Raw genomic sequence first — 13881 nt, forward strand, 5'->3', positions numbered from 1 at the left:
TCACGAAAACAATCGAGAGGAGGAAAAGCCAACAGCGAACCACGTCAATGTTGCTCCTCCCACAGACTCGGAACTTGATGTGGAGGCCCCTGATGCTAGGGGAGTTGATCTCGAGGATATTCCGCCGCAATACTGGTGGTCCTTCAGATTCCTTGGCTCAGCTATCAGCATTATCTTGTTGGCAGTTTGTCTTTATGTCGGCTTCTCACTTCCGGTATGCCCTTCGACATCAGTCATGTTTACACGCACTTTCTTATGACCAAAAGGCTAACAAAGGGTATCTTGATTAGGCTAGTTGTCTCCAAGTCATCAACCAAGATCTCGGCCCTTCACCAATTTACATCTTCATCACGACTGCAGGGTCTTTAGTCACCGGAGTATGTCTGCTCCTTGTGGGACGCCTAGGTGATATCATTGGCCGAAGATATTTTCTCATCGGGGGTCAACTACTTGGTGTCATCTCGTCGGTCGTTTCAGCGAAGGCAAGCTCTATCAACATGTTGATAGCTGGATCAGTTCTGCAAGGTTTCGCAGCTACTGCTCAGTTGACTTTCCCTTATGTGATCCAAGAGCTTGTGCCAAATAAGCATAGAGGTCACGCTCAAGCTGCTATGATAGTTGGTGTATTGCCTTTTGCTGGATTTGGACCTGTGATAGCGCGGACTTTGATCGAGAACACAACACTGGGATGGCGGTATGTTTTGCATCATATGTCGTTTCATCTGGGTAAGGGAAATGCTGACCTTTGGCTAGTTGGGTATACTGGATGAACGCCATCTTCTGTGGAGCATCACTTTTACTGATGCTGTTCTGCTACTTTCCCCCGAACTTACATCAACTCCATTCTAACCTCACATGGCAAAAGGAGTTGATGAACATCGACTATGGCGGTGTCATTCTGTATGGCGCCGGACAGCTTCTTATCCTCTTGGCTCTTGGTATGTGTACATCCGCTTTCATATTTTGTAGACAACCGACTAATAGCCTTCGAGCATGGGGTGGCGCTGCGTACTCCTGGACAAGTGCACATGTCTTGACGACCTTGACCCTCGGCTGTGTGCTCTTGATTGCCTTTGGATTTTATGAAGTCTACATGCCCCTCAAGCAGCCGCTCCTGCCGATTAGGATCCTCAAGAACAGGAATTACATTGCCATTACCATCGCAGGATCCGTTGGTCAGATGGTCTTCGTTGCATTGTCCATACTCTGGCCACAGCAGATTGCCGCGTTATACACAACTGATAATGTAAAGATCGGATGGATGTCGGTGAGTGCTAGCATAGCAGGGGATACCATCTCTATATGGGGCATCAGGAGAAGGCTGACAAGACCGTAGTGTACTTCCGGATTGGCGTTGGCTATTGGTGAAATCATCATGGGACCGCTCCTGAAAGCTGTCGGACATGCCAAGTGGCAGCTCATCTTCTCCTCGGTTTGCCTGACAGCTTTTCTCGGGGCGATGGCCGCTACAAGCCAAAGCACACAAGGAATGGCTCTCGCAGTAAGCATTCAATTTTGAGAAACCTTTGCAATTCTCTAACGTAGCTTAGTTTACGGTTTTGGCTGGCTACTTTACTGGATGGCTCGAACTTGTCTGTCTCGTCGCGAATGGTCTTGTCAATCTGCCGGCAGACTTAGGTCTCGCGAACGGATTCCTAGGTTCCGTCAAGAACACGGCCGGTACAGTGTCTAGTGAGCCTCTACCACTCCTTTGAAAGTCTCAAGTACTAAGATTCTCGTGTAGTTAGTATCTACGTAGCCATCCTGGAACAGCGCCTCGCTGCCAACATCCCTAGCAAGGTCACGTCAGCCGCTCTGCACGCCGGACTACCCGAGAGCTCGGTGCCACTGGTCTTCGAGGCCATCACCAACGGGACATCTGCCGCTATGGACGCAGTACCTGGGATCAACCCCTCAATCGAAGTAGCCGTTGCCAATGCGGTCAAATCAGCCTACTCAGCGAGCTTCAACACGGTCTATCTAGTCTCGATTGCGTTCGGTGCCCTCGCAGTAATCGCCTCTCTATTTACTAGCAACATTGACCAATTCATGACCAACTACGTGAGTCGACGGATCAGGGGCACTGTGGCAACCGAGATCCCGATGGGCAAGCATGAGCATGCAGATGATGAGGTGTAAGGCTTTGTCAAGGGCTTGATATTTGGGTTCTAGTGTTTGCTGCAGAATGTGTAGAGAATGATAAGAGAGAATAACCTGAAGGTGTAACCTATGTCCCAGAACCGGCAGAAACTTCACGCAGACTGCAGACTCCAACCACAATGAAGGAATTACGTAGCAAAACAGAGTGGTGCGAACTCGTGAATCACAGCGTGTGATCATGAGAACTTGGCGTAGCTTCGCCATCGGTCTCACTTACCTTACCAGTACAAACTTGCTTGATAAGATATACCTTCTGCTCTCGGGTTAGTATGCAAGACCTGATAACTCGATGTTAGTCCAGCGAGGCTATTGAACGCATGTGTTGAAAGCCGAAACGATGCATCGTGTCAACATGTTATAGCTAAACTGAGAGATTCTCTGGATGTCGTTGTATAAGCCTAATTAATGTATTATAGGTTGAAGGTCGGCTTACTTGAGGGCTGAAACATTAGACATTATGGGCGGAGAGATTAAAAATGAGGGAACGGAACGATAAGAACCATGAGACTGCCATGTTGTGATATAAAAAGCAGAAATCCAGTGCCCAAATGTGTGGTGGGAATCTGAGCGGTGAGAGCTTGTGAGACAAGGCTGGATCGGTGGGAATGCGATTTGGCGACAGCCTCACTAATCTTGCGACATTCGACAGCAGAGACGAGTCAATGCCATACACTTGTAAGGCAGGATGAGAATAACGACGAAGAATGTGGTATCACGCTTGGAATTACAGGGGTATGTACAGCCGTATCGAGACATATATACAGGGGGTCTCCATACCACCACCAACACCACCACGAACCTACTCCTCTCGTCAACAATCCACCTGTGCTATCGTATAGCCTGCCTCCGTTCTCTAAGCCGTGACCGTAAGGTACCGGCCACAGGCTTCTGTATCCTACCTCCTCCTTGCTCCACAGCGTTCCTCCGTCTCCATCCGCCATCGGGACTGCACTCCCTCCTTCTTTGTGATCGCTGCGGCTTCCGGCAGTCATGGTGAGATAATGGTGTGTGGTGAGGGTGAGTACGTGAAGGAGAAAGACTGCGGCGCCGAAGTGATGATAACTTCGTTTCGAAGAAGGAGGTTGCAGGTGCGGAAGGGACTTCTGGCTTCGGTGTGGGCGTCTCTGAGTCCATCGTATCGGTAAACAATTGGGTATGGGTATCATCGTGGGTGTGAGTAATGGAAATGTATTCATCTTGAATGGTATCGTCGAAGTCTTCTGTGATGAGAAGTTCCTTCTGTTGAGAAGTGTGAATTTCGGAAAGGTCTGAAATGGATGTTCCGGGTGTCTCGGCGTCGTCAGACTGAGACGTCTCTTCGTCATCGTCGTGACGAAGAGACACTGAGCATTTCAGCTGGCTAAAGTGCTCTTCGTGTTCGGAATCAGAGAATGAGAGTGTCCTCGCCGGAGTCAAAGTGCTAATAATATAATCGTGATGGCCGCAGTCGACGGGAGAAACCTCCGACGAGTCGGACTGCATGGTCATGGAACGAGGAGAAGGGATTAGATGGCTAGGTATCGAGGTGTTGATGGATAAGGGTTCCTGTGTTAGACAGTGCTCATCTTCAATGTCGTCAAAGAAACTCGAGGCATGAGAAGCGGCGAGAGATTCACCGTCACTGCTACTGCTAGAGTCAGAGCCAGAGCCGCGATGCCACGGGTGGTTCTCTGGAAGATAGGATGCAAAGTAACGAACGAGCGAGTCGAGCGACTTGGTTCTAAATAGCTGCAGAGCGTGCTGCCACTGGGTAGTTCCAATGAGAGCAGGGTTGGCTATGATCTCAAGACTCGCCGACTCCAGCAGGTCGTTCAGTTCGTGCAGGCGCTGGGACTTGCGCTCTGCCATGAGACGGTGAAACTCATCGGAGGAGGAGGCTTCGGTCGAGATCTCGTAGACGTCGTGGTGGAAGGCCTCGGGATCTTGGATGGAGGAGGGAAAAGTGTTGTACTGGTCGTGCAGCGAGGAGAAGAGGTCGTCCTTCTTCAAGCCGAATTTCCAGAAGGGCCAAGACCACCCTGGATCGTCCATGTCGTCCAGGATGGCGAGTCAAGGCTCGTTGAGACCGTCCGAGGAAGTGGATTCGGCGAGGAATCGAGGAATCGGGCAAGAGAATAGGGCGTGTATGGAGGTGGACGGAGTCGAGTCGATGGAGTCCCTGGGTCAGGGACGGGCGAGAGGAAACCAGAGTCGAGAAACCGTTTAGTGCTGTCTGTTGGCTATGCTAGGGGGTCTTGCATTGGGGAGGATCGGACGGTAGAAGCCATCTAGATACCCGCTATGGACTTGTACATCGTGCCGGTGGTGTTGTTATGTTCAGTGAGCCAGAATCGAGTGTTTTTGGGCGCTGAGACGTTCGGGGACGACGGGGGAGGGCGCTGGCTGGCTTTGACGGCGGATGGATGGAGCGGGTTCTGGTGATGTAGGAGTGAGAAGGGGATGGCGAGAGGGAAGAACATCAGACACATCAAACACGGGCCCCTTTGGGGGGACCGTTCCTGCCCTCTCTGCCCTTTGGCACCTTCGCTGGGGCGTCGCTGCCGTGGGATGGTCGCTGGCACACGAAAAGTGGGCGATGCCGTAAACACCCATCTGGCATTGGGAGTTACAGAGCCTGAGGCATTAGAGACGCAGCCAATCGTATTGGCCGCCGCCTGGCTTAGCCTGCATTAGCGCGTCCTTAGCCCTGTATGGCTTATGCAAGATCCCTGTCTTTTCCATCTGGGAAAGAGCGGAAGCGGTGGGAAAACACGAAATTCTGCGCCTCCCTCTTTCCGGCAGTGTCTCTCCCAGGACCAATCAGGCAAGAGCAAGTCAGCGCCCTCGCCCAATGATTTTCCCAACTGAAAGACCGCCTGCCTCGACTCTCGCAGGCACACCACAATTGCTCCTCAGCCGACCTACATCGACCCCACTTCATCTGCTATACACACCTCCTTCACCCAAACTGTCGGCATATTATCACATCATCTCAAGAAATTCCAACTCCCCTCTCACTTGGAATATGCCTACCTTATTCCTTATTGTCCTGCGTTCACTCTGCTCACCTAGCCAGCATCTCCAGTCGATATTGCCAAAGAAAGAAAGAAAAAAGAAGACTTCTGGGGCAGCCTCTTCTGAGCTGACTGTGCTTGAATGTTGTGGCAATCCATCTTCACTTGCGATGAGTCAATTGCCATTCCACGCCGTCTTTCTCTCTTCAAGATTGCCTCTGTTGCCACGGCACACCCAAAAATAGAGGGAGGGAGGTCTTCACCAGCCTCGTGACTCCGTCTGCCTCGAGGGACGACGACCACGACTGGAGCGGGGGGTGTCCCTAGATGTCAGGATTAGATCATCGCCCGACTTCGCCCTGACCCCTGCCCTCAGCGCGATGCGGTGATGGATGCTTCCTGTCTCAGCGCAGCACTCCTCGAAACCAATCACCACCACCGGCCAGAAAGCCCGGTGCCCATACGGAATACGCCTGACCAGCAGCCTGATCAAGGTCATCTTATACATGTCATTTGTGAGGCAGATGTCTGGCCAGGTGGTCAGTCACGACACCGGACCGTCTCGGTCTTCTGGCAGCTGCTCGCACACTGAACACCATACCATATTACTGGCGATGACCTCTCCGGGTCTGGTGTCAGCTGTGGCGATGTCATCCGCACAAACGACTCCCTTGCCAAATATTCATCACTCATCGCCTGTTGGTTCATGTCGAATCTTTAATTGCGACCTAAGGCTTCGGCTTCCCACCAAATGCTTCAGCCTACGCGGTAAGTCATCGACGACGACGACACGAAGATGTCAAGATCAAGGGAAGACTCTAGCATCACCAGTGTGTATGCTAGAAGGCCTCTCAGTCTCATCCGTTGACCACTACTCCAAGATCGCATCTTCGTCTCCCTTGTCTCTAGGTGCCTATCTTTTACTCTCTTCTTTTCGTGTCCCAAGTCGTTGACTCTCACCGACGGCCGTTTCCATATCGAAGCCGGCGAGTGATGTCAGGGGACAGTCCGTTTTAGTAGTTGGCAACTTACCCCGTGCCAGACTAACAACGACGTAGCGCTCCGATGCCCACCAAAAGCTCGGTGGCGGTCTCATGCTAGGCACCCGTCGCGCTTGCTCCCGTTTTGGCCGCCTCGATGACTGTCCGTCTGGCGGCCCGCTGAGGCTGAGGCTATGAGACCCCCCCAGTCAGCAGGGCTCGCCTGTTATCACTCGCCTCTTGAGGTTGCTCAACTGCTCAACTAACTCATTCGCATCTGACTCTTTCTTCCGATTTCTGTTCAGTTTCGCGTTGCTTTCATTTGCATTTTGCATCAGCCTGCGCGGTCATCGATGGCTACGCCGGCTCATTCGCGCTGAAGTCAGGCCTTGCAGGCTCCCCTGTGGCCCAGCTCCCCCTGTTGCATTTTGTGCGGCAGCCAATTCTGCTGCTCATTAATAAGGAATCTCTAGCAATTGCTCACCCCATCGTCCATTTCCCCCGCTAAGCTAGACGTTTGGTGGCATAGACGTCAACCCACGATTTTCAGCTTTGTTCAGGGCTATTTTCGTTCTGTATACTGTCGTTGACGTTAACTCTATCCCGACTGTATCCGTGTTCTTTTCTCTTGTTCCCTTGCAAGGTCTAGCGAGTCTGTTTCTGTGACTCTTTCCCATCCATCCATCCACACACCGCGTGCAAGGGCCTTCGTCAGCGCCGTCGTCACCGTCAGTCCTGATTGCCCTGCACCACATCACATCATCCCGCGCGGATACCCGCCTCTACAATGCACGCCCTCCGGGTAGAGCCGCCCTCCGAGTCGCCCTCCGAGGAGAAGACGGAGCCTTTTTCACAGAGTGAGATTGATACTCGGCTGAGGAGTTTCAGAGTTGAGGAGGCCAACAGCGCCGCTGCCCTGAGCGAGAACGGCACCGTACATTTGGACGACCTAGTAGTGCCCCAGGACAAGGGAATTCGCATCCTAGTTCGACCGTTGACTCGGTCACGGTCCGTCAGTCCCGGAAATCATGACAATTGCGAGTGGCTAGCATTGCGGGCCGAGGTGGCCAGGCCGGAGCAGCCGGAACACAAGGTGCTCGCCGTGACGCAGACGAGCAAGGACATCAATTTCTCAGTTCGCATCCCAGGGGAGACGGTCGACCAGAGAATGCGGCGGCCGTTGTGGTGCGAGTTGTACTATGACCCCGCCAGTGACAACCAGATCTTCCTGAATCGGTCAGATATTCCCATCGCCTTGACAAGAGTATCGCAGCATCCCGCGGCGAGTCCTGGCATGGAATACACTGTGAATCCAGGCACGACCAAGGCCCTCATCCCAGGGACATGGCGAATCAAGGCCGACGAGACAGATGTGCTAGATTTTAGGATACTGGAAAAGCGCCCTGCCACTCTGGGACTCCCTTCCGGATCCTCATCAACATCGTCCCTAAGCGACATGGTCAATCCGTCCGGGAAAAGGTCTTTCGTGGCGGATGATGAAGGTGGTGGTGACAATTCTGGGCCAGACAAGAAGCCTCGAACAACAGAGACCACCGCCCGCACAGACGATGGCGTTGTCATGTTCATGCGGCCAGGTGTTACCAACAACCCGCTTGTATTCCCTCTACCCACTGCTGCCAGGAGCAAGGACCTCGTAGGCGCCAATGGTCATCCCATCTTGGAGATGCAGAAGGATGATATCGTTAACATACCAGGCGGCTGCGAGATCGACACATATCAGCTGAAGAAGAAGGATCCTATAGCATCCACGGCCCTCAGTTCCGTCTTCACTGGCGAGCATTCTGACGTGCCGGATAATATTATCACCGTCAAAGTCTTGAAGACTCGGCCCGCGAACAATGTAGCACTCATTAAGCCGCAGGAAACCGAGCGAAACGTCATTCGGCAGGCTGATATCTGGTTGCGGGAGTATCAAATGCAGGAGCATTTACAGCACGATTCCATTGTGCGTCTCTATGGTGGCGACGCACGCTACCTCAGCTTGTACATGGAGCACATTGATGCGCGTGACCTGTCAGCGAAGGGCATGTGGCGTACCAACAATGGTGATTACTTCACAGGCACGCGAGCGGACGCCACGCGAATCCTGCGCGACATAGCGGGTGCCCTGAACTACATCCATGGCCGAAACCTGGTACACAATGATATTAAGCCGGCGAATATCCTGTATAACCGTGAACGAGGTGCTGTGCTATGCGACTTTGGGTTATCTACGCAATCTAACAAGCCCGCCACAACCGGTGGCACGCCGTACTATGTGCCGCCAGAGTTCATCGGGCGCAAGCTTCGGGGCGCACCGAGTGACGTGTGGGCGCTAGGTATTACGATGCTATACGTGCTCCGAAAGATCTCCTTCCCGGACGCACGTGGCAGACAGACACATGCGCGACCGCTATATTGGATGATCGCGGACCTTAACCGACCCATGCACCACCGCTCAACTGCTGCCGGGGGATCTTCGGCTCCGAGTGCTGTTCAGCAAATGCAAGTATGGTTGAGCGAGATTAACGAAGCCAAAGACCGACTCAACCCGGCCGATAAACTGGAGAGACTGGTGGCGGAGATGCTGATTCCCAACCCTAACCAGAGAATTACGATGAGACGGCTCATGGCAGAGCTTTTTTGTGATGCAGACAAAGCCGGCTGAACGGACGACAGCGACGTAGCGCACACTGAATTGGATGACTGTCATCCCTACACGCGCTGCTTGCGATGACGAGAGAGGTGAAGTATGGTTTGACTTACCTCCTCTTACATGCGCCTGCTGTGGGCTGATGTCTCGCGTATGACCCGACATCAGAGCCATCATACCTCATTATCACACATTGGAGTCCAGTAATGATCATTGCTCGTTTCGCCATAGTGGGTATTAAAGATATACAAGAATTCAGGCTCTGATGATCACATCGTCTCCAACCATACACACCTCAACAACAACTATGCATTGAAGGCGATCCTACTCAAGCGCCGATTCCAAGACAGAATAAGACCGCCAGTCCAACCACACTCGATAAAGCCACCATGCTCACACCCGTTGCGCTGCCTGCACTCTCCCCGCTACCGCTGTCTGTGGAGTTAGTAGAGTTGGAACCAGTGGTGCCATTGGTCGCGGTATCATTCGACTGCTGCTGCACAGCAACGAAGCTGACGCCCTCGTCCGTCTTGCAGGCGTCACCGCTGAGAGCCGTGGCATTGGCGCGGAAGGTGATGTCGGCGCAGTTGTAGAGGGATGTTCCGGTCTCGCCAAGGGTGATGACCTGGATCGATGCTGGCGTGCCGTCGGTAACATTGAGCTCGGAAGGCAAGGGGATTGTGGGGATGCACAGAGTGCCCTTGCCGGTTGAGTTGAGGAACTCGGGAGTCAACGAGTAGTTGAAGTTGGTGACTGTGCCGTCACCCAAGCCTAGGTTGATGAAGATGTATGCCCACGGGTGGTGCAGGTCGAGCACGATGGAGCCGCCAGCGAGTGGCCAGTCGGTCCGGTTGGCATTGGTCAGATTGCTAGGAACTCCAGCACCTACCACATCACATGTCAGCACTCTGCAGAAAGAGCAGGATGGACTGCACAAGCAACAGGCCGTGGGGAAAGCTTACATGGATACGTCCACTGCGAATATGGACCGTCCTCATTGGCTAGCGTGTCTGTTCTCCAGACGGGATACTCGAGGCCGAAATGTGCAGATGCCAGCTGGGCAGCGGCGAGCAAAGCTAGAGATTTGAAGGCCATGCCGACGGGGTATCCTAGGGAGTCAAGGGGATCAAGCGATCTCAGGACAGCAGCTGTTAAGCTTAAGCTCAAGCTTATATGTTGAGGCACTGTAGCTTTACAAGATGATAGCGAGAGCTAGGTTGCTTAGGTAGTCACCCAGGTGCGAGAATACCAAGAACGACGAGCTCGTGGGGCTCGCAGATTCCTGGGCCGTCTTTATAGCTGTGACCGGACCGAACCTGAACACTGTTGTGGCCCGTTGCTCGACGAGCTCAGGTCCAAGCTGTTCAGTACCGGTAGGTGAGTGGTGTGGTGTGTACGGACGGGATCCTTCTGCACCTTGTCTGCCAAGCCCGACTACATCTGCATCTGCATCTGCATCTACAGCGAGCAAGTTCTTCAGCCCACAGGCCATACCATACCATGCCATACCATGCCATCCCAGGGAGCCGGCCTTCTTACAGAGTAACTTGCTCCTACTTTAGACTAAACACGCAGTGGACTGTCTGTGGGGATGCGCTTTGGTGTGGAATTGTCATGTACCGACTGTATTACTGTATAGAAACAATCGATAAGCATGACAACAAGCCACTTACACTTCATCCCGGCGGACCACTACACTTTCGGTAAAGCTCACTGAGCAAGTTTCCCAGAAGCCAAGACGCGGCGTTTGCGTTGGTCTTCGGTTGTTCAGTTCCTAGCAGTTCTTCGCTTAAGCCTGCCTGCCTGTCTGGAGATGAGAATGGCGCAAAAAAATGAGGGAATAATAACAATCCCGCTTCAGACGACAGGAAACAAACGAGCCTCCTCCAAATGGTAGAGTACCTGCTGTACAGTACAGTACATTAACAGTACACCTGGGCACTCTCCATTGAGCCAATGTTTTATCTGATTTGACCGGCGCCGCCCCTGGGAACATGGCGGCAGCTTGGCACCCGCCATCTCGATTCTCGGGAGCCCATCTGGGACCCCTCGCCCAATTACAGCGCCTCCTGGCTGGAGGCACGGGCGCTGAGTGGCCTGGACACCGCGCGGGGGAGGGCGCTAGAGGCCCCTCGAAAGGCCCTGGCTCGCCTGGATGCCCTGCATTAGCAGCGCCAAGGCCGCTGTGGTCGACGCCAGGGGGGTTGATAAACTTGCTCAAAACCTCTCAGTGGTGTAAGTTGTAAGTGGTAGGCTCAGGCAGGGTATAGCAGGGCCTTTCGAGGTTGACCTCTAGATGGGCTGGCAGGGGTCTGGAGGACGGACTGCTTCAATTGGGTTGAGTTACGTGATGGCATTCGATATGATATGCTTGAGTTGTGTTGAAGCCGACGTACTATGCAGTAGACTCTGCTGCTGTGAGCGAGCTGCGGTCAATCAACAAAGCATATGCATAGTACTAGTTGTGTGTTGCTCTTCGCTGAGCATCCAAGTATAAGCCATGAAAGCTCACGCAAGCTTGACTCTCGAAGTCAAACACAATACGTTGATCGTGTCTAACGTTAACGGCAAGCTGCGGGGGGCGTCGACTTCAATTTCATACACATCTCAATACTCGATCTTGCAGCACGTCTCTTAGATATCAGCTATCATTGTACCGGTAGTCAAAGGATTTATCAACGCTGCATCGTCTTTCTCAACTACTAGTCTAAATCGAAAGAAAGTAATCAGATGGATACTCCAAACGCCAAAACCTTCCTTAATCTATAGATACCCGAGCTGAATAAAAGAATTGCGAATTGCTTGGATACAGGACTCCATCACATAATATCAAGCAGTCACCAGCAACGCGACCATCTCCTCCCATACCGCCGTGAGGTCCGCCTTCTTCTCGACCCAGACAGCATTGTCCTCGGCGCTCAGCCCGAGATCTTTGCCCGTCGCCGCGCTGATGAGGAAGCTGCGGTCCGGGAACTGAAGAGTGACCAGCTTATCGACCACGCGCATGTCAATACCGCCGCCCAGCACCAACTTGAGTGCGGCAGCGCACTTATCGCCGCCGTGGCCGCCGTAGCTGACAATCATGGCCGGCTTGCCCTTCCACTCGTTGAACAGATAGTCGATGGCGTTCTTCAGCCCCGCCGGGATTCCCCAGTTGTACTGCGGCGTGACGAACACGAAGGCGTCCAATGCCGCGATGCGCCGGCTCCAGGCGCGGCTGTGCTCTTTCGTGTACCCATCCGCAGAGAAGACCCGCGACGGGACGATCGGCTCATCAAACAGCGGGAGATCCAGGTCGCCCACGTCGATGTGGTCGAATGTGAACGACGTCGTTTTGCTGGCTGCCAGATGTGACGAGATCGTCTGGAAGACAAAGTCGGTGATCTGAGGGCCGGCCCGGGGTTTGCGCTGGCTGCCAGAGATGATGCCCACTTTGAAAGCCTTAGATGTGCCGTTTGCCGCCATTGTAGCCGATCAGTTTGACCCGAATATGTGAAGAGAAGTTCTTGTAAGGAGTATGGAAATGACCGAGTTCCAATCGAATTGGTTGTGCCTCTTTTAGAATGATTCAAGCGTCTGAGGAGAGATCTGAGGTGTGTCTTGGATTTGTGGATGGATGGATAACATCACAACTGCCTGTCATCACAGCGAGATTCACCTCTTCTTATACGATCCCCTCGGACTTTGACCGGCGCTTTTCAACGCCCGACCCAGTCTCTATGCTGTCTTACGCAGGTCCAAGAACCACCTCGCTGCCTCGAAAGGGACCGCGATACGGGGATTTGGGCTCTGCGCCGTGCCGTTACGGGCGTCGAGACTCGCAACACAGCACCGACCCGGCGTCATTTGCAGGGCTTAGCGCAGCCAACGGGAGACGCCCCAGCGGTCCCGAGGTCCAGCCGGCGCCTTAGCGCATCCCCCCGATCCTGCCGACTCGCAGACTGAGGTTCATTCCGCGCGCTGGCCAATCATCGGCGCCGGTCTTTCTGTCCATTGTCTTTCTGTCTTAATCATGATGGCCGCGAAGCTTCAACCCGGCATCGACATCGCGGAGAGTCTCTTTTCACTTACGCCGACCTCTCTCTCTCTCTCTCTCTCTCTCTCTCTCAAAATAGCAACATTCTAGGCATGCAATCATATGGGCATGAATGAGTTGCGTAACCGTGGCTGCCCTACCTTGTCAGACATAACATCTCTTTGACGACCATGCTGATTCATTGGCTGTTTGCATCAATTGTGCTGCCTTATATCGGCGTCTGAACTCCTGGGCTTCCGACTCTATCTGCTCCTCTTGTAATGACTCCACTGGGAGACTTGGATCGAAGTCCACGGTTCCTGATGGAATAACAAAGTTGAGGAACGACAATCTCGTTGACTCTCGAGTTGCTGAGGCCGATGCGGGTAAACTACTCAAGTACAAGAAAAAGCCGCTAACGAGATAGGTATAAGAGGCATTTTTACGAGGATTTCCACACCAGGCGAATCATTTTCGCAGCACCCGAAATGCGCCAGTGGTTTAGTGGTAAAATCCATCGTTGCCATCGATGGGCCCCGCGTTCGATTCGCGGCTGGCGCAGCTTTTTGTCATTCTGAAGTAAAGTAGAGTGTAGAAGTGTAGAAGTGTTTCTTGGCACAGCAGAGAAGACTGTAGGTTGGTCTAGCCGTCACGGGGTATGCTGAGCGTGCTGTCTCTTTTTGGTCCTTGCGCAAAGTTATCAACGCCAAACACTTACTCCCGTGTTTCCCATCGTACAAAGTTTAACGAAACAGAAGGCGACCAAGTAGGTCATGGGCAAACACAGCGGAGAGGGTATGGTGCGACTTGCAATCATCCCTACTTATTGGGTGACAGGCGTCATTGTCATGCTCTTGTGCTGAGCGGCATGGAGCCACGATAGGACGAGCGGAAACGTGGACGTTGAGACACTCTCCATGCATGCATAACCAACTGTTTGGGACCAGAATACAGACAGCAAGACAAACATTCAATCATTTGGGCACCGTACCACGGCCTAATAAGGGAAAGTAAGGCTATCATCGCGACAACCTGACTGCCTCGGCCTATCTACACTTCAATACTCCCCCTAAACGCCGA

General features: G+C 53.0%; 5 protein-coding genes across 5 annotated transcripts; 2 read left to right on the plus strand and 3 right to left on the minus strand.

The window, feature by feature from the left end:
• Positions 1 to 1489: 1489 nt before the first annotated feature.
• Positions 1490 to 2139, plus strand: UCRPA7_8621 (putative trichothecene efflux pump protein; the record flags this gene model as incomplete). The annotated part of the gene is made up of 3 exons (XM_007921133.1): positions 1490 to 1501; positions 1551 to 1692; positions 1745 to 2139. 3 exons carry the CDS (start codon positions 1490 to 1492, stop codon positions 2137 to 2139), a joined length of 549 nt encoding a protein of 182 aa, XP_007919324.1.
• Positions 2140 to 3784: 1645 nt separating this feature from the next.
• UCRPA7_8622 (hypothetical protein) lies at positions 3785 to 4191 on the minus strand (the record flags this gene model as incomplete). The annotated part of the gene is made up of 2 exons (XM_007921134.1): positions 3785 to 3790; positions 3859 to 4191. The coding sequence occupies 2 exons, from the start codon at positions 4189 to 4191 to the stop codon at positions 3785 to 3787; spliced, it is 339 nt and encodes a 112-aa protein (XP_007919325.1).
• Positions 4192 to 6920: 2729 nt separating this feature from the next.
• On the plus strand, positions 6921 to 8801 carry UCRPA7_8623 (putative camk protein kinase protein; the record flags this gene model as incomplete). The annotated part of the gene is made up of 1 exon (XM_007921135.1): positions 6921 to 8801. The coding sequence occupies one exon, from the start codon at positions 6921 to 6923 to the stop codon at positions 8799 to 8801; it is 1881 nt and encodes a 626-aa protein (XP_007919326.1).
• Positions 8802 to 9114: 313 nt separating this feature from the next.
• On the minus strand, positions 9115 to 10466 carry UCRPA7_8624 (hypothetical protein; the record flags this gene model as incomplete). Its single annotated transcript, XM_007921136.1, has 3 exons — positions 9115 to 9671; positions 9749 to 9934; positions 10460 to 10466. The coding sequence occupies 3 exons, from the start codon at positions 10464 to 10466 to the stop codon at positions 9115 to 9117; spliced, it is 750 nt and encodes a 249-aa protein (XP_007919327.1).
• Positions 10467 to 11615: 1149 nt separating this feature from the next.
• On the minus strand, positions 11616 to 12251 carry UCRPA7_8625 (putative nadph-dependent fmn reductase protein; the record flags this gene model as incomplete). The annotated part of the gene is made up of 1 exon (XM_007921137.1): positions 11616 to 12251. One exon carries the CDS (start codon positions 12249 to 12251, stop codon positions 11616 to 11618), a length of 636 nt encoding a protein of 211 aa, XP_007919328.1.
• Between the last annotated feature and the right edge of the window lie 1630 nt (positions 12252 to 13881).

This window comes from Phaeoacremonium minimum (assembly GCF_000392275.1).
Source record: "Phaeoacremonium minimum UCRPA7 unplaced genomic scaffold PA7_03_scaffold_601, whole genome shotgun sequence".
Taxonomy (NCBI): domain Eukaryota; kingdom Fungi; phylum Ascomycota; class Sordariomycetes; order Togniniales; family Togniniaceae; genus Phaeoacremonium; species Phaeoacremonium minimum.